The following is a 23,643-nucleotide window of genomic DNA, read 5'->3' as shown; positions in this document are numbered from 1 at the left end:
TCCAAATCCCGATGAGTTAAAGCATGTTAGAATCTCTTGGATTTTTAAAATATCAACTCAGGAGGATGGGAGGATGGGGGTGACATTCAGATTCAATCGGTCTAGGGATAAGAAAGGTTAAGATGGGAGAGATGAAGAGTGTTGTTTCTCCTTGGTGACATCCCCAAGCAACCTCAGATATGTTCTTCCTTGGGGCCTCTGGTTTTGTTGCTAAACTGTCCTTGTTAAGACAGTTGAGGGGGTGTCTATTTCAGGCTGCATGCCAACCAACACACTGCCCAGGGAGGGGATGGGAAATGAACCACACACATCTACTGTTGTACTGCTCCATCCTGAACAAGAGAGTGTGGAAGCGTGGGTCTACAGGTAAGCCATTATAACCAAACTCCCCTCACTGTTTAGCCTCACAAGGGATCCTTTATGCTAAGAAGAATGCCCAGCTGATGCGGATTAACAAGAAAAGCAGAGGGGAGGGGGTAGTTGGAAGCCCAAGAGAAGGAAATTTTTTAAAAAATACAAGTTTCCTGTCCTACACAAGCAGTATGAATCTTGTTATCCCAATGGAAGTCCTTACGGTAAAATCTAGTTTCAAAGCAGGATTGGGAAATGGATCAAGCCTTACCATGGCAAAGCTGGGTGGGTGTCCTCCTAGGCGTCTGTGGGACCTTGGGATCTCTGGATAGTGTGTCTTGGTTTGGGGACTATTTTCATTCTGTCTCAAACCTAGGTTTGTACATGCCCTTGGCCATGATACTTCTTCCTAGCTCTGTGATTCAGTACAGAGGACAAGCCCCACTTTATTTGGAGCTAATCTATGGTGCAGTGGCCTTATAAAAACTTAAGAGTAAAAAGCTACCATAAAAAATGCTGGTTATATGTACGACCAGACAGTCAACAACTCCTTCTCTCTCTTTGCTATAACAGCACCTGTTGGCTTCTAAGTGCACAGAGTTCTCACAATAATGTGCCAAAACCGCCACCCTTCCCATCCTGGCACCCACCTTCCCCCACCCCAGGAGACCTGCATATCAGATATTACTTCCTGCTGTCTATGACCACACCGCCTTGGCAGTTAACATCAAAAGCAAACACATGGGGAGAACAGAAGGCGCTGGAGCAGGGGAGGAAGAACAAGCATAGGTAATGTTTCATAAACATTTTTCTGGTGCCCAGGTGCAAAAACCTTGGAACTTCACATGTATTTCAACTGATCATCTAAGGACCCACCTTCTCTCTCCCAGGATAGTGAGCTGGAGGCCCTTCCCTGCCTCCACTCCCAGTGCTCCTGTACCTGGAACACAACATGCAGAAACCAAAGCTTAAGACCCAGACCCCTCCCTACCATGTTCAGGAGAGCTACTACACAAGAACAGCATCTGGGAAGCTCATCTACCTCCAACTCATGCAGGGTGTGACCAAGGCTAGCCATCTGTTCAATGCTGGTGGTTCAACATCTACCTGGGCCACCTTTTTCTCAATTAATTTCCACCATCTTTTTCGTATCTCCTGATGGTTCAATAACTCAAAGTAGTTGTCATGAATGTTTAACACAGTACCCAAAACAGGCCTGGAACCAGATGATATCTCATTGATGTAGCCCAAACTAACTAGCTTTGTGACCCTGACTTAGTCACTCAGCCTCTCCAGATTGCAAATTAGGTGTGAAAAAGAGGGAGCTGCGCTGGTATTTTCCTAAGATCCTCTCTAGTTCTAAAAGGTTATGGTCAGATGGAAACCATTTTACTTAAACGAGAAAGGGCAAAGCATTCACCACTTCGCTGATGAGTGCTGTGAGAAGTAACAATACTGAAACCAAACAAAAACAAAGCTTCACTTGGGTAATTTTAGGCCGTATGTCTAATTTACAAAATAAGTTGGCTAATTTTGTTCTGAATTTCACAGCCCCTTTGACCATCTTCACCAACAACCACCTCTTCAGAACATAGGTTTCTTTTTTTTTTTTTTTTGAGACGGAGTCTCGCTCTGTCACCCAGGCTGGAGTGCAGTGGCCGGATCTCAGCTCACTGCAAGCTCCGCCTCCCGGGTTCATGCCATTCTCCTGCCTCAGCCTCCCGAGTAGCTGGGACTACAGGCGCCCGCCACCTCGCCCGGCTAGTTTTTTGTATTTTTTAGTAGAGACGGGGTTTCACTGTGTTAGCCAGGATGGTCTCGATCTCCTGACCTCGTGATTCACCCGTCTCGGCCTCCCAAAGTGCTGGGATTACAGGCTTGAGCCACCGTACCCGGCCAGAACATAGGTTTCTATATCCATGCTCACTGCATTTAACTAAAGTCAGAGAGAAAAATCCAGCTGAGATCTGTCAGACAGAATTATTAGTGGTCTCCCTGACTCCATACTAGCCTGCACTCTAACTAATCTGTTTGATTCTACCAACATATCACTTTATCGTCTCTTTGTTTCAAAGTCTCAACCAGCTCTGTTCTACTCAAAGAACAAAAGTCCAAATACATACTTTGTCAGCCTGGCTGGTACTCAATATCCTCCCAAATTTAGCCTCAGCTGACATGACCGGCTTTCTCTGAGCTCCCCCAGCATAAACTCAGACATGCAGTGTCCCTATCTGTGGAAGAAACCTTTGGACATGAGATGTCTCCTCTCCACCTTGCTGACCTGTGTCCTCCCCCAAATACTACCATCATCTTTTTCTGAGTCCTCAAAGACTCAAGACTCACCTTGTCGAAAGTGAACTCTCCCCTGGCTGGTGCAGTGACAAGTATTTCTTTTCTCTTTCTTTCTTTTTCTCTCTCTTTCTTTCTCTCTCTCTTTTTTTTTTTTTTTTTTTTTTGAGACAGGGTCTCACTCTTTTGCGCAGGCTGGAGTGTACTGGCACAATCTTGGCTCACTGCAACCTCTGTCTCCAGGGTTCAAGTGATTCTCATGTCTCAGCCTCCCAAGTAGCTGGGACTACAGGCGCCTGCCACCACCCCTGGATAAGTTTTTGTATATTTAGTAGAGATAGGATTTCACCATATTGGCCAGGCTGGTCTCGAACTCCTGACCTGAAGTGATCTGCCCGCCTCAGCCTCCCAAAGTGCTGGATTACAGGTATGATCCACCGCACCCGGCCTTTAATTTCTTATCAATTTTTTTTCTATTTAAAACAAGAATATTATCCTTATAAGAAAAAAGTTTTTGGCTCAAGCCTGTAATCCCAGCACTTTGGGAGGCCGAGACGGGCGGATCACGAGGTCAGGAGATCGAGACCATCCTGGCTGACACCGTGAAACCCCGTTTCTACTTTAAAAATACAAAAAACTAGCCGGGCGAGGTGGCGGGCGCCTGTAGTCCCAGCTACTCGGGAGGCTGAGGCAGGAGAATGGCGTGAACCTGGGAGGCGGAGCTTGCAGTGAGCTGAGATCCGGCCACTGCACTCCAGCCTGGGCGGCAGAGCGAGACCCCGTCTCAAAAAAAAAAAAAAGTTTTTTTTAAAAAATATAAATTCTGCTTGCAACATTTAGAATGAAAAGAGTCCTTCAATATTACTTTATTATTCAATCCCTTTATTTTAGAGATGAGAAAACTGAGTCTAGGGATGCTGACTATCTTGCTCAAGGTCACACAGCAGGTCAGTGGCAGACCTAAGTTTTCTGACTCCCATCCCAGAACTTACTACACTTGGCAACCGGGTACCTATCTTCTTTAGACTTGGTATCCACATTCAAGAGCTTTTGGTGTTGAGTGTATCCTCTTTTCCACTTGTGCACCACACAGACAAGGTATCCACACAAATGCTAACTCCAAGAGTAGAAAGGGGACAGAACTGGAAGACAGAAGATTCACTACCCTAACTCTTCCTCCTTTAATCAGAAGACCCAACTTTATACCTAGTCTCTAGGTTAGACTCACTTGCAATTCCCCCCATCCAACTCCAACTAAACGTCCTCTGCTTTCCTTCAGACCTTCCACTAAATCCACTCTAGAGTACCAAGGCACCCTCTGTGTATTCATCCCTCACCCCCAAAGAGTGCCCACACTTACGTTCTTATATCCAGAATGCGGTTCATAACAATAATTCCCAACTTTCCAAGCACAAGGACTCAAAGGGAAAAAATTCAGGGAGCACTTCCCTTCACAGGGATTATAGTTGTGTGGGGGGGTTTTTTTTTTTTTTAATTAACTGTTGAGCCAAGAAAAATATATGCCAAACATCCACTGTGAATTCAGTAGTATTTTCATAAGGTTGTATTTTATTATTCTATAAATGTAGCTACATACACTGAAAGACAGTAATACATGTACTTGGGAGACTTACGTATTTGGTTCACAAAAATGCATGGAGTGCATATGGTTTCCCAGACACTTGTTTGGAAACCACTGGGTGGTAGCAACAGTTCAAGACTTGCAGATGAGATATGTAAATGCTGGGGAGAGACCTTAAGTTTTAGTCACCTTCCTCTGAAAGAAAAATATGACAGCCAGGCCAGGTGCCGTGGCTCACACCTGTAATCCCAGCATTTTGGGAGGCTGAGGCGGGCAGATCACTTGAGGTCAGGAGTTCGAGCCCAGCCTGGGCAACATGGTGAAAACCTTCCTCTACTAAAAATACAAAAATTAGCCGGGCATGGTGGTGCTTGCCTGTAGTCCCAGCTACTTGGGAGGCAGAGGTGGGAGGATCGTTTGAACCTGGGAGGCGGCAGTTGCAGTGAGCCAAGACTGCACCACTGCATTCCAGCCTGGGCAATAGAGCATGACTCTGTCTCAAAAAAAAAAAAAAAAGGAAAAATATGACAACCTAATGAAGATACAACCAGAGGGTCTATGGTTAGTTTCAGATTCCCCATTGTACCCACCTCCGTGTTGGAGTTACTGACAGCACAGGCCTTTGTATTTTTAGTACCTCTTTTGGGGGGAAACAAAGGGGCCTCTCACTTATTTCAGTCCTCTAGTTTATTCTTGTCTTTCCCAGCAAAGCTGCGTCAAGTAGAAAACCCTATTCCAATTCATATTCCAGTCTCTTTCCGATTTCTCACCAGAATTATCTCTAAAGAGTAAGCACTGACAAGTGATGGATAATTTGCATTTTAACCCTATTCAAATTTGGGTAAATGGTTTAATATGCATGCTAATATTCCATCATTATTCCAATTAAGGAAACTATTATGTTAAAGTGTTTAATCAGGAGAATTAGGGAGAACTCCAGACACCTAAAATTAACCTCTAATAGTCTTGACATTCATTTCATTTAAGTGCAATTTGCCAAGCTACAAGCAACTCCCGCTTAAGACTTCTGCTTAGGCACGTGGGGATTCCTGATAAGAACTAAAAGCAATTCATTTCCTAACTACATTGATGTCTAAAAGAATAAACTAAAAGGGCCACAATACAATCAAATTCCCAAGCAGTCACATTCCAAGAGATTTAAACATCATCATCTTGATTCCCAGTAACAACAATGCTCTTTGCATCAGAAACAACACAACCACTTCCTCTTTCTCTGACCTTCTCAGTTTAATTACTTCCTGTGATTTCTTCTAGGGCTGAGCGCCCAAGCTTCCCAGGGCGGCAGCCTTTCCGTGCATACATGACTGATTTGTCTGGAAGGTGCAGAATGCCAGCTGACAGTCAGACATTACACACACAGTTTGGGACTTCACGTTTCTTTTTAAGTGATGGATCTCATGGGTCTTCTGGCATTCACCAAGAACTCTTTCAGCCATAAGAAAAGAAAAAATTCTTCTAGTACATTTCTATCTAAAATCAAGCTGTACCTCAAAGTTGGAAGTCCTGCCAAGAATGGGGAAGGGCAGGCACCTGATGATACCTCTCAGTGCATGAGCACCACCTTCTTATCAAATGAGCCTCTTCAGCAAACATTCAAAATGCCAAAGATGTGAAGTCATCTTTTTATTAGGGTCTGGACAATGAAGACAAACCATCACAGCCATGGATAAGCCCATGAACCCTCAGTGGCATCATTACTGGGAAGTTTGTTAAGAATGCAGAATCTCAGGATCAGAATCTTCATTTTACCAGATTTCCCCAGGGAATCCCTATGTAAGTTCAGGTTTGAGAAGGACCGCTACAGGATGCTCCCCTCAAAAAAGCAAGGCTACAATGCAGGTCCAGGTATTGGACATATTGCTCTCACAAGCTTTCCATCAGGGGTAAGTTGGCTTACTCTTTCCAAAACAAGTATTTGTAGAGTTGCTGTTTATATCTCAGTACAGAAAAGGCCACCTGGATGGGCACTGGCTCCCTACTTCATAGAAGAGCTGAACAGGAATGCGAGGAAGAAATGTCACTGCATAGTTGTGAGGTGTTTACAGGATTCTAAATGAGTTCTAATTTCATTTGCTCAACAGTAATATAAACCAAGCTATTCAGGCAACACATTTTTTAATACGAGAAAACTGAGGCCCTGTGAGGTTGTAACCCAGAGTGTTGTTCTACAGATGTTAAGATTTGAAGTCAAAGGACCTGGGTTAAAAATAACAAATCCTGCTGTGTGTGTGACCCCAGGCAAGACAGTGCCCTCTCAGAATCTTTTCCTCACCTGTGGTATGTGGACACTTGACTGTTGGACATATTCCACCCATGCGTGAATGTGTACGTGCCTGTACGTACAACACACACACACACACACTCACACTCTCTCTCTCTCACCTTCACTCATTCTTTCTCTCATACCTAAAAACGACTTGAAAAGCTTGCTTGTTCGAAGATTCTGGCAAGGGCCTGTAGGTCCTTTGTCAATGCTGTGCATGAAGAGTTCCCCTCCCCAAATGAGAACCCCAACACTTCACATTTCTAGTTTGCAGCTCTAGGAGGAACCCAGCAGGAAGTAGGGGAAGAAAATGGAAAACAACTCTAGTAATCAGTCAGTCAGTCATCAAGAGGGCCGTCCTCCCACCTTAAAGCAGATGAAACTGTCTAGCACCCTAGAATATAAGCGCCCTGAGGGCAGGGACTTCCTGAGCCACAGGTCTGGTATTGTATGGCAGGCTAGGTGCTCTATATTTGCAGTAAGTGAATGGCATGTGGTAGGCATTCAATGGCTAGTGGCTACCTCTTCTCTGGCTGTACTTCCACTCATTTATTTTATCCAATACAATAATTTATACATAATTTTGCAATTGGGGCCTAAGTACATTCTAATTCAAGTTATTCAGATTCATAGTCTACCACACTCCAAATCAACACCTATAATCTAGTATCCGCGATTTTCCTTAGTACAAAAGACATCTTAGAATGGACGGTAGGGTCTTCAAAGGTTTTTTGTTGTTGTTTTTTGTTTTTACAAACAGCAGAGTACTGTTCTGAAATGTGCTCACACACAGATCAATGAGAAGGCAACCATTATTAGGCCTCCAGGGCCAGAGGTGAGCTGTTGAGCCCAGGCACATCATTTTAGCAAGGCAGATTTGCTTTGGGAGTCTGAGTCTGAGCAAAATCAAACTTGACTTAGCCTTTAAGCAAAGGGGAGAAATCTAATAACTATATTAAGACTACAGTCACACGTATGCTGCTTTAAAAGATCTATAAAAATGAGTAAAATTACTGGGATGTTGACAAATTAAACCTCTAGTCTAGCGCTACATCTGTATTCCCACTCCATCATCCATTTTATTCCTTGGCTGGAAAAATAAAATGAAACTCCAAACATGGCATTCAAGTGGACAAAACATGTCATAAGCCAAGTGACTCCTAAGAGGATGGTCAGTTCCACCCATCCCCACCAAGCCTACTGACTTTTGTTTTAGAGACAATTTGAATGCTGTTGGTAATAAGATTTCTAGACCACATATCAGGAATGGCACAGGGATAGCAGGGGAGCCAAGGATGCTACTACAGGTAGGTACTCTTACCCTAAGAGAACAGACAAGCTATAAAACTCAGAATCTCAAAAAGCACAGCTAACTGGGATCACTGAGTAAAGGGGCCAATGGTCAGCTGGGCATCATTGATTATCACAGTACAAAAACTACCAGGACAGCATTAGAAAGCCAAAAGAAACAGTCAGTCTTAGAACATGACTTCTAAATCCTAATTATCCTCCCACAAGCTCCCTGAGGAGCCTTGAGCAAGTCATTTCAGCTCTCTAAGGTATAAAGTGAAAATCTCATTTCCTGCCTTGAAAAGTTCATGGATCTCCTCTGCCTTGTAAATTCCGAAAAGAACACCTTATTACATGATGTGAGACAGACCTGGGGTAGATGGATGCCACTGAATCTCAATTTATCAGGTGCTGTGCTAAAATGTTTTACCTAGGCTACCCCATTTACACTTTTGAGATGGAGTTTCGCTCTCGTTGCTCAGGCTGGAGTGCAATGACGCGATCTCTGCTCAGCACTATCTCTGCTCGGTGCAACCTCTACCTCTCAGGTTCAAGCGATTCTCCTGCCCCAGCCTCCCAAGTAGATGGTATTACAGGCATGTGCCACCATGCCCAGCTAATTTTGTATATTTAGTAGAGATGGGGTTTCTCCATGTTGGTTGGGCTGGTCTCGAACTTCCGACCTCAGGTGGTCCGCCCGCCTCGGCCTCCCAAAGTGATGGGATTACAGGCATGAACCACCATGCCCCGCCCATTTCTACTTTTTAACAGCCTATCAGGTATACAGCATAATGAACTTCACTTACATTAACCCAGGGCTGGTGGCTTAGGATACTTAGCAGGGTCCCTTTGTGGGGGAAGAGGTATGGTCTCACTTCAAAGTCCATGATTCTTCCACTACCATCATGGCAGCCTCTCCTTTAGTAGTTTTGAAAAAGCAACTCAAAGTCTTTTTTGGATATAGGTATCCAAAAAAGATAATTGTTAAATTATCTTTAAATTGCGAAAAATTGTTAAATTTTTATACAAGGTACAATTATTTTTTCAATTACTGAATATTTACTTCAACCAATTGATAAATGTTTACAGAAAGCCTACTATGTGCTCAGCATTCTACCAGGCCATGGGTATGAGGGTTAATAAATTATTCTCACGGGGCATGGTGGTGTATACCTGTGATCCCAGCTACTTGGGCGGCTGAGATGGGTGCACTGCTTGAGCCCAGGAGTTCAAGGCTCCAGTAAGCCATGATTGCACCCCTGCACTCCAACCTGGGCAACACAGCAAGACCCCATCTCTTAAAAAAAAAAAAAAAGTAATAAAAGCAAAAAATAAAGCTATTCCCATGCCAGGTGCAGGTGGCTCTAAAAAAAAAAAAAAAAAAAAGTAATAAAAATAAAAAATAGAGCTATTCCCATGCCAGGTGCAGGTGGCTCATGCCTATAATCCCAGCACGCTGGAAGGTCGAGACAGGAGGACTGCTTAAGGCTAGGAGCTCAAGGCCATCCTGGGCAACATAACAAGACCTCATCTCTACTAAATATTTAAAAATTAGCCAGGTGTGGTGGCGCATACCTACAATCCCAGCTACTCAGGAGGCCAAGGCAGAAGGATTGCTTTGAATACTCCAGCCTGGACAACACAGCAAGACCTTGTTTCCAAAAAAAAAAAAAAAAAAAAAAAAAAGGCTATTCCTACACCTAGAAAGACAGATGGGCCAAGTTTCTCTGTGCATTCTCAGTTAGTATGTGATGCAAATACAAAATAAACAGTGCGTATCTGAAAGGTCAGTACTGGAGGCCAGAGCCAAAGCAAAGCAACAAGAAAAAGAAACAAAAGGAATAAATAATGAAAATGGAAAGACAAAAATGTCATTACCAGATGAACAAATGAAAGTCAATTAAAAAATGTAACTGATAATTAAGTTTAAGCATTTATAAATGGACCACAGGAAATATATCGAAGAACAAAAACAACCAGATCTAAAAAATCATTATTTCAGGACACAGAGGAGCCAAAACCGTACCTTTTAGAAGCTTCCAATATTTGTCCTAATCTCTTCCATTCCAAGTGTTAAATGCTAAGGGTGAAGTCAAAATCTGTTTCTTTACCTTTACCCTCTAAGTGCAAGTAAACACAGAAAGTTTGTTTTTAAATAAATATTCAACTACCCTTTGCGAGTAGCAGGAAGAACATAAGCACAATTTGATAATATGTGTGCAATATGCCACATGTGAACATAATGTTGATAAAGGTTACCTGAGAAAGGGAAATGGGTAGTTAGGAAACAATTGTTACTTAATTTAGCAAAATCCTATGATCCTGGCCTGACTTTCCTTCCATGACACAGGACATATGTCAAGGTGTAACAATCCTTCATGCCTACCCAGGGCAAGCATATAAAAAAACATATTTTGCTCCACGGGGCACTGGAGCATCAATATAAAATATTTCTTTTTTTTTTTTGAGACAGAGTCTTGCTCTGTCGCCCAGGCTGGAGTACAGTGGCGCGATTTCAGCTCACTGCAACCTCTGCCTCCTGGGTTCACGCCATTCTCCTGCCTCAGCCTCCTGAGTAGCTGGGACTACAGGCGCCCGCCACATTTTTTGTATTTTTAGTAGAGACGGGGTTTCACCGTATTAGCCAGGATGGCCTCGATCTTCTGACCTCGTGATCCGCCCGCCTTGGCCTCCCAAAGTGCTGGGATTACAGGTGTGAGCCACCAAGCCCAGCCCAAAATATTTCTTCTACTTCAAAGTCACTAAAAGCCCTAGAAAATGCCTTAAAAGCACCATCAATGTTCTAGTCTTAAATAGTAATTTTTAAATATTTCTAAGAGTAAGTTATCAAGTTTATCGATATGACGGAGTCTTTTTTAAAAACTTGGCCTAATTCATCTTAGTAAAAACAAGCCCAAACAAATAATCACATACACCAAAATTTTCTGGTCTGCCTCTATTATAATCTTGTTCAATTTCTGAAAATTTTGCCGTTAGATTGTATTTGTGCTCAGCTGGCAATACAGGAATAATGCCAATATTGGAGTTCATTGGCACAGCTGTATCCACCCTCAAGTGTTAAGACTCCGACAGAACCCTGCAGATATTGCAAATTGTTAATATTGTGACTTCTGCAGAGGTTCTCCTGCAGAGGCACAGAAACAGGCCCTGTCTTATTGTGCTCAAGATTTTCTACTTGTCAGTTCTTGCAACAATAATGGAATCAAAGTTGGTTTTGAGTTACCAATGACAGATCACTACCACCAGATAGTTCTGCGCGGAATTTCCACAAAATACCAGAGGCTTCATGGTTGAGTTTCTCAGAAGGAGGCTTATGTATACCCTAAGTTAACCAAATACAACATTTGTAATTATTGTATTAGTCAGTAGAGATGAAATAGCACTTTAAAATAATTAAATCCATTATTTTATTCAATAGACATTAAGCAACCACAATGTGCCCAATGGTGTTGGTCCAAAACTAGGCATTTGAGAAGTAACCTTGAATCCAAAAAGCTCATATTCAGATGCAGAATGTAGCTTGGTATAAGCCTAACTTGAAATGATAATTGCCATATAGTGCAGGGAAAAAAATACTACACACAGGCATCAATTTTGACTTGGATTTTGACTTCAACTTGATTTTGACTGGGAGGAGGGGTTGTGGTGGGAAAGTCAAAAAGGACCACCCAAACGCAATGGCTCAGAGATGGCTGGGGGCATAAGCAGAATGTCACCTACTGGAGAAGTGAAGGAAGAAAGAAGAGAATTTCAGAATAAAAGCAAAAGTAAGCAAATTGCTAAGGCAAAACAGTTCTGGGTATTGCTACTGATCCACTTTGTATATATTTTACTGGTTAAAAGGACAGGAAAGCAGAGGGGACCAGCTTTAGTCAGAAAGGAGGTTGCACTTGCTAATATTCCCATGGAAACAAACCCAGACCACCACCAGCTGATGGAGCTTAGTCCACTCCAGGTCTACTACTTCACTAGCTGTTCAGCCTTGCACTAGGCACTTAACTTTATACTATGACAGGTCCTAGCTTACAAGCTCCTTAAGATCTTTCCAGTTTTTTTTGTTTTGTTTTGTCTTGCTTTTAACATTTTTTTTCCTTAAGACAGGGTGTCACTCTGTCGCCCAGGCTAGAGTGCAGTGGCACAATCACAGCTCATTGCAGCCTCGACCTCCTGGCCTGAAGCCATCCTCTCCCCTCAGCCTCCTGAGTAGCTGGGACTACAGGTGTGTGCTACCACACCTGGCTAATTTTTTATTTTTATTTTTTGGTAGAGACAGGGTCTCACTATGTTGCCCAGGCTGGTCTTGAACTCCTGGCCTCAAGCCATCCTCTGGGCCTGGGTCTCCAGAAGTGTGGGGATTTTCTGAGGAATAAATCAATATTCTAATTCTGCACAGACAACTCCATATTTTTAACATTTAAGGGTTCTACTCATGTACAGTAGAAACATACCCCCTTTTTAAGGCTAACACAAAGAAAATGGATCAATACTCACTGTATCAGTTTAATTTCCACAACTGTTATTTCAGTTAATGTAGATCTAACATTCCAACAATAACCAACTCTGAATCTGCACTACTCCCACTATCTTTAAGGTGTATCACAGAATTCTCAAACCCAAATTATTTAAATCCATTTTAATTCAGTATGCCCCTCATGCTTCACAGCATTTTCTGGGAAGATAAGTGAAGTGAGAAAAATTATGGCAATGACAGATTGTCACCAATTCAGAAGAATAATGAACAAGCATGATTGGCAGAAAGGCTGCGAGCTCTGAGTCAGAACGACTGAGGCTGGACACCCCCACCGGTTCACAGTGGTTAGTTAAGAGCACAGAGCACTTCCTGAACCCCGCTACTGGAGTGCTCAATTCCCAGCTCCTTCAGTTACTCATAGCATGACCTTGAGCAAAGGATTTCACCTCTCTGTGCCTCACTTCTCCCAGTATTTAATAGAGATAATAATACTATCTACCTCGCAGGATTTTTAAGAAGACTAAATGAATAAAGTGCTTTTAAAAATGTTTGCTTTCTCAGGCAGCTAACTTGACCTCGGCTTTCTCATCAGTTAAATGGGGTAACACCTTCTTCACAGGGTTATCTGAAAATTAAGCTGAGCTTGAAAGAAATCTATCTCAGTGCCCTGCAGAGCCACACAGGACACCTGTTTTATGCCTAGTCCTGTACTATAAGCTTTACATAGGCTATCGCATTTAATTCTCAAAGCAGCTCCACAAAATAGGTAGTGTCTATTACCATTTTGTCCACTCCATATAAAACCAACATGACATACAAAAGTAAACTGCCTTAGATCATAAAGTGATAAAAATGGCTAAGCCTTAAGCCTTAAATATATGTTACAAATGCATTTAACTTGGGGTCTTCTATTGGTCTCTGGCTGAATAACCAGTTATAAAAGACATTTTTGCAGACAGTTCAGGCAGAGTGTTAAAGACATCAGGGAATTATTAATTTTGTAAAATGTGATAGTAGTATTGTGGTTTCACAGAACAGTATTTTTATTTCTTGAGAAGTAAGCTCAATTATTCAGGTACAAGAGTCCCAATGTCTGCAATGTCTTTGAAACGGTTCAGCAAAAATACTTATGCCTGTTTTATTAATGGGAAACCTTTCGACGTTAGGAAAAATATGACTGAAAGGGAAGCTGCAAATCCATTCCCAGCAAAGAGTGAGTTACAGAGAAGAGTTCATGAAAGGAACAAAAGAGAAAGCTGAATGGCAGCTCGATGTCTCCAGGGTTAGAGCTTGGTTCAGGAAGGTTTATCTTGTCTGCGAATTTCCAAGCCATTCATAGCCATGATCAAATGCTTTAATTTTTAAAAAACTTCCACTCCTATGCGCAGAGGACGACTTACAATAGTTTGCTGATGCTCTTTACTTCTTAAATTATATTTTTAAAAGTCTGTAGAATTGTAAATTTTAACATGCATTTTTGTGGGGGGGGGGAGAACGAAAGACAGAATGGTCAATGTATTTTCTATATGCAAGATATCTTTTGGGACCATCGTCAACAAGAGCAAAGAGAGTTTCCTGAATTACCGTATATTAGAAGAACTTTAAATTGACATGGAAAACAACATTAGAAAACAAAACTGTTTTTAAATTAAGCACAGTTTTACCATTTGCAAGATTCTGATTTACTGCATTCTGATGCTAAATGAAACATATTATCTGGACCATTCCACAAAAGCTTTACTATATGTAGACTATCAAGTCTATTTTACCAAAAGTACAAATACATCTTCCCTAGGTCTCCAGTTTGATGCCACAGTTCTCTTAAGTAACAACCCCTGCCTGGTTCCAAAAGGTATCTGAGAGACCTCAAACATAAAATCATTACAAGAAAAAAATAGAACAAAATTCACCCAGAGTAGGAATCTAGCAAGAACCTAAGCAAATATGGCTACCTTAATCAAACAATAATTTTAGCTCTGGACTTAAAGACAGTGGCAGCAAACAACACCTGAACAACAAAAAAGCAATCACAGCAAGCTCTGTAATTCAGAGAGAGAAACCTTACTGTCACTAACACTTAAAAGGAATTTTTCAGATGCGTCATTACACAGGTACGTTGAACATAATAATAGACGGTAGCTACCATGGCAGTTTACAGCCCACGAAGTCGCTTTCTTCTCAGGCATGTAAAGTCTCGTGCCAAGGTCATCACATTAAAAATAACCCCTATAGCCCATTTCTTCAGTGGCTAAGATGCCAAGGCTTTCTCAGCCTCTAAGTGAAACTAGAACTCCTCAAATATCTATCCTCTCAACTGGACTTGTGACAGCAGTGGAGGCTGCAGCTTCATGCTGAACTTGCTCTGAGAGCCTAAAATGGAACTATTCTTTCCTCGCTGGTGATCCCACTCGAAATCCTTCTGCTTTGGATAGCAGATGGAGAAAGATGCAAGGCTGACAAGCTGCCACAAAAAGGGCCAGGTCAGGCCATTCCCAAGGAGTGGAGCCAAGGTAGAGCGGTCAAACCTCTCCAAGAATCTGCAAGGCCAGAGCACAGCAACCAACCTCACTGCCACTGCTGCTACTCTGTGTGCAGGTACAATCGAGGGCCCATAAAAATACTGATTTATTGGCCACGTTCAAAAGGCAGCAAGGCCCAGCAGCATAATCCTTCTCTATATTTCAGCCCTAAAAGCGCAACTTTTTTTTCATTTTACCATTTTAAGATGCTATATACGAAGACAAAGCAAAACGTCTGAAATAGAAACACCAGCAGATGTGGTGGGACATCTGCGACAGGCACACCAGCAGGGATCCTCTCCTGTGACGGGTGTCTGGAAGATCAGGGGTTACTGCAGTCAAAGTTCCCTGGGGACTCACAGGAAGGAAATTGAAATTCCTTTCCCCAAACAGCAGCCCCATTCCCGCCCAGACTGGCAACAGCAGACGCCAAAGGATAAAGGGGGTATATTTAATAAAGTGAGTAGATTTCTTAGAGTAGAGCACAACACTGTCACCTGCTGCAAGAGACAAGCCTCCCTGTCGCCCAGCCCTGAGTCACTTCCCCTCCCAGCACTCTTGAGGCCCAATGCCTGCGGGGGGCAAAAGACCTGGGGCCTCTGGAGCACGCCTCCCGCAGCCCGCACTCCCCTGCTAAGACGCGCGCGGGGCCTCCCTCCAGGGCGCGTCCCCGCGGCTGCCAACCGGCTCTTTGAGCCCAAGCCCGCGCCGCCACTACCTTGGCTAATGGCAGCACTGAATGAAAGGAACCGATGCAGACTCCGGATTTATGAATGTGCAGGGGAGGAGGGGAGGGATATCATGTGACAATAAAGGAGAGCGTCTTATTCACAAAAAAAAAAAAAAAAGTGGCTGGTGGCGGGCACAGCCACTGAGCAGCAGCGGCGGCCGCCGCGCGATGACCGCTCGGACCCCAGGCAGAAGACCTGAGGTGTCGGGCCCCGCGGCCCCGCCCCCGTCGCACCCGAAACAGAAAACGCCTCGGACCAGGAAGAGAAAATGCCAAACTGGACCCCTGGACCGCGAGGCAGGAGGCAGCTGCACCTCCGCCCCGGGCTGGCGACAGTCACGGGTCCCGCGCGGGGCTGCCCGGGATCCCTCCGGCGGAGCGCCCCAAGCATTGTTCCCCTCGGGCCTGCGGGCCGGGCACAAGCCCGTGCACGCGCACCCGCGAGGACACACACACACACTCGCCCCCAGAGCGCTGCCCCGCACGCCCCCGCCTCACTCGCCTAGGTCCGCCCCGAGCCGCCTGACCCCGCAGGACGCGTGTGCCGACCACAAGCGCGTGCACAGGCACTCACGCACCGCGGGGCCCCTCGGGCGGCTCCAGCACGCCGGCCCGCGCGGGGACCCTGGCGCACCAGACCCCAGCGCAGCCCGCGCCCGTCCTCCTCTCGCTCCGCCGTGTTTTTTATGAATGAAAATGTGGTATGCAAATGAGAGCGATTCAAGAAAACGAAATGGCGGAGCCTAGGCCCCAGTGGGCTCAGGAGCGGACTGCGGGGCTCGCGGCGCGGCGGGAGTCACAAAGTCACTGTGCAAAAACCCACCGGCCCCGGGAAGCCGGAGTGGGGGTGTCAGGTCTTCCGCTCCAGCTGCCGAGGATTTCGGGGGCGGGGGGGTGCTGTGAGTCCTCGGAGAGGGAGCGGGGACCGCCCGGAGGTCACCCGCACGCCCTTGGCCCCTGGGGCGGCCACCAGCCCGCCGACCCTAGGCGTGCGCCCGCCAGCCCGCAGCAGTTTTTGCCCCCTCCTCACTTCAACAAGCAAAGAAGCCTCGCGTCCCAACCCCGACAGGTCAGCGAGTCGCTGCACCCCACGCCAAGTTCACCCAATAAGCGTCCCCGCCCGCATCCTCAGCCCCGGCCCCCACGCTGCCCCCGCGGGGCACCCTCGTCCCACCCCGCGACCAAACTTACTCGTCCGGGTGTGTTTCTTCGGTCATTTTCTTGTTCACCTAGACGCCTGTCCCGCGGCGGGCAGCTTTGCTCCCTTCATCTTCCTGTCCGCTCGCCCCCCTTCTTCACATCTCCGGAGATCGCCTGATTTGGGGAGGGGGGGCGGCTAGAGATGGGGGCGCCGCAGCAGAAGGGGAAGCAGGGAGCGGGGTGAGGTTTGGGGGAAGGGGTGCAAAGGCAGGCTGCAAGGGGAGTGAACGCCGCAGCGCCGTGGGGAGAGGCGGGCGGAGGCTCCGGGGGCTCGGGAGCGGGCAAAGGGGGCGAGATTTGGGAAGGGGACGGCGGTGGGGGAGAGCAGGAGAAAAACAAGCGCGCCTTGGAGCGGCGGGGACTGCTGCGAGGAGGAGGAGAGCGCCGGCCGCGGGTGGGGGGACTCGGTCCGGGGTCGCCCCCGGGGGGCCGGGCCAATCACGGTTCCGGGGAGCGGTCGGCGGCCGGGGGAGGTGCGCCTGGGAGGCAGTGCAGGGCGCCCCGTCCGAGCCCCATCTCTCGACTCTACCGATTTACTCCATATTGGATTCTCACCGCCGCCAACAGGAGGAGGAAGTAGGGCGGAAGCGATGACGTCTTCCCAGCGGCCAGAGGTGGTGGAGTGCAAAAAGCTTCCTACTTGCGACCGAAAAAAACGGGAGAAAAAAAAAAAAAAACTTTGTCCCGCCTACTGAGCACGCCCGGCTTCCTCTCCCCCTCCCTCCTAGCTTCCACTCCCGGGGGAGCCGCGGAGCCGAGTTGTTTGCTTTCGCCGCGACCGTCTGGCTCCGAATCCTCCTTGATTAGGGCTCCGGGTTTTAGGAAGCCCGAGAGGAGAGAGGAGGCGGGAGCGGAGGACTCTTACACATCTGGCTCCCGTTTTTGCCCCCTCCCTCCTTCCAAACCCCAAGATTAAAAATCGGGGGGTTGGGCGGGGGCGGAGATGCGAAACTCAAGGGAGGGGAGGGAGTGAAACAGCTGAAGAGGTGCTCAGGCTCAGAGGAACAACTACCCCCACCGCAGGGTGGGAAGGTAGGGGCGGCGCAGGTGCCAGGGGCTGGCTTCTCTAACCCAACCCAACCAGAAAGGAGAGGGGGTTCGACTTTACCAAGGTTCTGAAAGGCAGAGGCTTTTCCGTTTCACGTGAATCTTGTGATTTTTTTTCCTTTTTTGTCTCAATAGAGGAACGGATTTTTGTTTTGTTTTGAGATGGAGTCTCGCTCTGTCCCCAGCCCAGGCTGGAGTGCAGTGGCGCGATCTAGGCTCACTGCAACCTCCACCTCCTGGGTTCAAGTGATTCTCCTGCCTCAGCCTCCCAAGTAGCTGCGACTACAGGCGCGCGCCACCACGCCCAGCTAATTTTTGTAGTTTTAGTAGAGACGGGGTTTCACCGTGTTGGCCAGGATGGTCTCAATTTCTTGACCTCGTGATTCGCCCGCCTCGGCCTCCCAAAGTGCTGGGATTACAGGCATGGGCCACCGCGCCCGGCCAAGGAACGGATGTTTTTAAGAATCATTACTCGTGCAAAGCCCAGCACAGCCCAGAAACGTTTGCATTTCCGTAGAAATTATGGAAATTCTCGCGTTAAGAGGCAGCCCCGGCCGGGCGCAGTGGCTGACGCCTGTAATCTCAGCACTTTGGGAGGCCGAGGCGGGCAGATCACCTGAGGTTGGGAGTTCGAGACCAGCCTGACCAACATGGTGAAACATCGTCTCTACTAAAAATACAAAATTAGCTGGGCGTGGTGGCGAGTGCCTGTAATCCTAGGTACCCGGGAGGCTGAGGCAGGAGAATCGCTTGAACCCGGGAGGTAAAGGTTGCGGTGAGCCAAGATTGCGCCACTGCACCCCAGCCTGGGCAACAAGAGCGAAACTCCATCTCAAAAAAAAAAAAAAGAAAGAAAGAAAGAAAAAGAAACAAGGGACATAGTCCCTATCCCTTGCTGCTCTCCAAACATAGTAGACTTTTCCATCCTCTTGAATGTCCACGGGACAATCCAGATATGATGTTAACTAAATAGCAACCACTGAACATCAGGTTAAGAGATTAAATATTTGCCTCAGGCTGGGCGCAGTGGTTTATGCCTGTAATCCCAGCACTTTGGGAGGCCGAAGTGGGCGGATCACCTGAGGTCAGGCGTTTGAGACCAGCCTGGCCAACATGGCAAAAACCTGTCTCTACTAAAAATACAAAAATTAGTTGGGTGTAGTGGTGGGTGCCCATAATCCCAGCTACTCCGGAGGCTGAGGCAGGAGAATTGTTTGAACCCAGGAGTCAGAGGGTGCAGTGTGCCAAGATTGCACCATTGCACTCCAGCCTGGGCAACAAGAAGAAACTTTGTCTCTAAATAAATAAATAAATGCCTCACATTTAGTATTCCTAAAATTTACATGCATCTAGGAGCCACAAATCCTCCAAAAAGTTTCACCTTGAGTCAGGGAGAAACTGATGGTTTACTCCGGGCTTTGTGCTTATCACAGCCATGATCTCTGCGGACATGGAGTGGGGTTCACACTGGTGATGTGTGATGGTGGGGAGGGCATGAACCAGAGGATGGAACAGCTTAGTTCTGGTTTTCTCCTAGCAGTCCTGAGACCCCAAGTGAGTTTCCTTATAAAACAGGAATAACAAGGCCAAGCTTGTCTATCAGTTTGTGAGGTCATTGAGAGTTGGTGAGAAAGTACTAACCAAAGCCAAGATCTCATTGTCCTTTAAATCCCCAGAAGGCTAAGGACTCACCTTTGGCCATGGTTGCTCTCACCCAGGTCTCACCTTTAGCCACGGTTGCTTTTCTCCCTGGGAGTGCTGAAAGAGATCCCACCCTGTTATTCCTGAACTTCCCAGAACACAAGCACTTACCCATGTCAAAATTATCCACCCTATGGGCATCTCTTGGGCTCCACCCTCCAGTTTCAAGGTACACAAATGGCGAGGTGGCAGGCGAGGTGATTATTAATTTCTGCAGGTAGGCCAGCTCTATGAGCAGGTTAAATTGGTGTCATCACCACTCATTCAGCCAGCTCTCAGCTAATATCTGTGAACGACTGGCCCAGCCTATGGACCAGGTTGCCAGGGGAACAATGGTAAATATTCTGAGGTGCAGAAGTCCGCAAGTCCCCATTGGGATCACCTGGTGCCATACTCCAGCTGGGCTATCTCAGGTAGGACCTTAGATCCACTGAGCCTTGGGTTCAGTGTCTGTTGTGTGGGAATAATACCCACAACATAGGGTTGCTGGGAATCTTAAATGTGCTATGCAGATTCCTGGTAGCTCTTTGCTCTCTCTGGCAAGTTGGTTTACCAAATGCCCCCTCCACTCTGTCCTTCATGTTCCTTTAAATGAAGCCTGCCAGTTCTCTGCTGCCTTGTTCATCACCCAAAAGGGGCCTTTTGATGGAAACATTACTAGCAGGTCACCTCTTGGTCCTCCCCATCAATTACCGTGGTTGAGGTAAGTCTGACTCCTGCAGCTCCACAGAATAAATGAGGATATTGGGCGAATAACTCGGATACGCCTGTTGATCTGAACAACAGGGTGTTATCAAAGTCCATTGGATTGTTGCTGGAACAGGGGATATCACAGATTTAGGGCTTTAATTGAATGTCACTGCTGAAAAAGCTAAGGACCCACATCCCTGTCTCCCCAAAACCAGCAGAACAGGGGGGCGCGGGAAGCTCTGAACACAAATCAATAGTGTTCAGTCAGAGTAGGATCGTAAAGCTTCAAAAGTAATATCGATCTGCTCACAACTTCACGCAAACCCAGCGGAGCCCCCAGCAGGTCCCCCACCTACAAGCTTCTCAGTTCCGAGTCCTGGGCGAGGGAGCACCCACACCCGGGCCCTTCCCGCGGGCTGCCCGGAAAGCCCGGAGCGCGGAGCCGGAGCGACCCTTCGCGGCCGGGGACGGGCATGCTCAGTAGCCCCGCAGGTCCTGTTTCACTGGGAAGCCGGCCGCGGCCCCCACCCCTCCCGCCTGTCTCGGGCGCCAGGAGAAGCGGACATTTTAGCCTCCTCTGCAATCCGCACTCGTTCGTGTCCTTCTCCCCCTCTCGTCCGGTAGGGCCGGGAGTGTAGATTTCCCCAGGGGCGGGGGTGGGATCTGAGTAATCACTCGCCCTCCCCCCTCCCAGGGGCGGGGAGGGGGTGATTTAGGGAGGACTCCACGGGGCCCAAAGGTTCGCGCCGCCCCGCCGCGGCCCTGCCCCCAGAAGCCCCCAGCTGCCGCGGCGCCCCCGCTCCCCGCCCCGCGAGGCGCGCGCAGCTGCGCCCGGGCCTGTCCTCGCCTCACCCCCACTCTGCCCCTTCGGTATTTCTCAATGACCGGCGCTCCGAGGACACTTCCGACGCCGGAGGGAGGGGTTGTCATTAGCGCTCGGTTTATCAGTTCCTTCCGGTCTCCCCGAGCTCAGCCCTGAGCGCGGCGGGGCCGCGCCTCGGGCGATCTGATGCCTTTATTATGATGTTTAAGTAAGCAGTCGTGTGTGCCAAGTGAGTTTGTAGCCCAACTGTCTCCCCCAAGCCCCACTGGCAGGAATGGAAACCCAAGCTCTCTCGTAATGCAGGGGATGATGCAAACTTAGAAACTGACCCGGCGCCCGGGAATGAGGCCCCCCCCCGCCCCGGGCGTGCGGCGGCCCAGTCGGGGCATGAATGGCTGGAGCCGGATTGCATAATCTGCGCGGTATAAATAGCCGGCGGGCGGGCAGCTGACGCTCTCGGTTGTGCCGTTATCGTGCAATGCTTCATCCCCGGTGCCGTTCACTCCCAGGTCGTTTTCTCTTTCAGCTGCAATGCCGGAATTTTAAATAGAGATGAAAGGCCCCTGCCCCCGCCTCCCTCCTCCCCTGAGTTCATGTATTATGAATGAAACGCCAGCCTCGCTGCTTCCTGAGGTGCTCCACTTCAGGTAGGAGAGAGGCTCAATGTCAGGGCAGCTGGCTACCAAAAGTTGGGTGTGTGCGCGCGTTGGGGAGGGACGGAGAGCAGGAAATAATTGACAGACTGGGAAACATTCTTTTCGAGAAAATGTAACCGCTCAGGGTTTGCCTCTGGAGTTTCAGTTTACAACTGTACAAGCCTCAGTCAATTTAAGAATGGATTATGCAAAGGGGCTTTCGACTGCGGCTTGCTCGCCCTCACACCCTAGGCCGCTGTCTGTGGAAAGTGCTATTTCATTCAGAGGAGCTAGTTCCTGCCCTGCCAGGGAGACAGCACACATCCCCTCTCCCGTCTCATCCCCCACTTTAAGATGAGCCCTGAGAACCCTTGAGGGTCTATAAAAAAAGCGAATGCTGGTCACTGTAGCCATTCTCTAGTTCCAGAATCTTGGAAGCCTCAGCGAGGTCCAAAGCTGAGTAGGTTTTAAAACGTATTTTTTTTCCAACTGTTTTTCAAAAATAGGTAGTCATTTTAAAAATTAAAGGATGCAGCAAGTTTTCATCTCATAAATACCAGATTTCAACTTAATTTTTTAACATAAAAATGGCCCGTTCTTCACAAATGAATTTCTGACATGTGAAGGGCAATGGTCAAAGTCATGATTTTTTTCATTGGCTACCCATTGCTCCAGTCTGCGTTGAAAGCACCAGGTCTCTATGAGGCAGTGGGGATACAGAGGTGAAGAAACCCAGACTCCTTCCCTCCAGGGATTCGGTCAGCTGGGGCAACAGGCATGTAAAAAACACATGGGGTCACGAGGTAACAACTGTAAAAAATGGAGGAAGCAGAAGAGAAAACAGGGGTCAGGGAAAGGAGGAAAGGATCCTTGAAAGATGCTGGGAGTGCCCTTAGATAATTGGAAGGGAGGGATCTCCGGGATAAAGAGCCGGGTTACCACAAAGGCCCTAGGTGTGAAATAACATTGGGGGTAGGGGGAAGGAGGTGCGGGAAAGGGTGGAGAAGGGTAGAAGCCAGGTCAGGGAGGTCACACAGGCCTTGCTGAAGAAGGTTACCCTTTATTTTGAAATCATGGAAGCTTTTGTAGTCGATTCACTGCTGATCTTTGTCTAGTCCCAGATCACTGCAGTGGCTCCCAAAGTTATGCAAATGTGGGGCAAGTGGGCATCCATTGTTATGGGATTGGGGCTTCAAACCAAATTCACAAACTGACAGCTCCTAGGCCAGATAAGGCCCCAGACAAGTTTTGTTTTGCCTGTTTTTTGTTTGTTTGTTTTTGTTTTGTTGTTGTTATTTTTAAATCAAGCTAACAGCTTAAAACCAGAATATTTCACATAAAACTCAATATTTTTGGCTCCTCCTGAAAAAAATTAAAGACTTAGCAACTGTGAGTGCCAGATTTCTGCGGGGTAACAGTCAATGGTTGCTGAGTGGAGGCTGCCCTGTCTGTCAGGCTTCTGGTTCCTGGAGGCATTTGAGCTTTTGACCCCTGGCATAACAGGATGTTTTGTGACGGAGTGAAGGCCCCACTCTGAGACCCCAGGCAGGTAGAGCTTGTCCCTGGGTAAAGCAATTTGCATGAGGAACGCTGGGCCTCTTGGGAGGCCAGTCCCCAATCTCCTTACCAAAGACACTGTATTCTACCTAGGTGGGCCAGGCACACTGGATTAGAATGGGCCTACCCACAGCCCGCAGGCAGGGAGCAGTGAGGCTCCTAAAATAACAATGAACACTGATCCCAACTTGGGCTCTGTTTCTAGGGAACCCAACCTAAGAGAACTAGGCTCTCTCCCACCAGGGGAGCTGGAGGGGTTCAAGTGATCAACTGAGCAAATCACCAAATTTGTGGTTTTACAAGTTACATAACCAAATAGTTTAAGCAGGGAATGCTAGACTCAGGTTTTATACTTTAATAGGTTACTCTAGGTTTGAAGGATGGTTTGTTGGGAGCAGAGCAAAGACTGGTGTGGGAGAAATTTTCCTCTTCCGTGACAGAAGTAACAGTGCA

At 47.2% G+C, this 23,643-nt stretch overlaps 1 protein-coding gene across 2 annotated transcripts in view; it reads right to left on the bottom strand.

Annotated features, from left to right (window-relative positions):
- Positions 1-17,544, bottom strand: part of SPRED2 (sprouty related EVH1 domain containing 2) — a 126,542-nt gene extending 108,998 nt beyond the window's left edge. Inside the window, exons 1-2 of one of the 2 annotated variants that reach the window (XM_050754824.1) lie at positions 17,293-17,544; positions 16,729-16,851 (exon numbers count right to left, since the gene is read on the bottom strand). In XM_050754824.1, coding sequence (XP_050610781.1) covers positions 16,729-16,754 — 26 coding nt within the window. In that variant the 5' untranslated portion in view covers positions 16,755-16,851; positions 17,293-17,544. Of the gene's footprint in view, positions 1-16,728 lie in introns of both variants that reach the window. The other variant, XM_050754823.1, reaches the window with a different exon arrangement.
- Positions 17,545-23,643: the final 6,099 nt, after the last annotated feature.

Source organism: Macaca thibetana, chromosome 13, assembly GCF_024542745.1.
Source record: "Macaca thibetana thibetana isolate TM-01 chromosome 13, ASM2454274v1, whole genome shotgun sequence".
In the NCBI taxonomy this organism is placed as follows: domain Eukaryota; kingdom Metazoa; phylum Chordata; class Mammalia; order Primates; family Cercopithecidae; genus Macaca; species Macaca thibetana.
The sequence above is the reverse complement of the archived record's forward strand: the minus strand, read 5'-3'. Positions and strand labels throughout refer to the sequence as shown.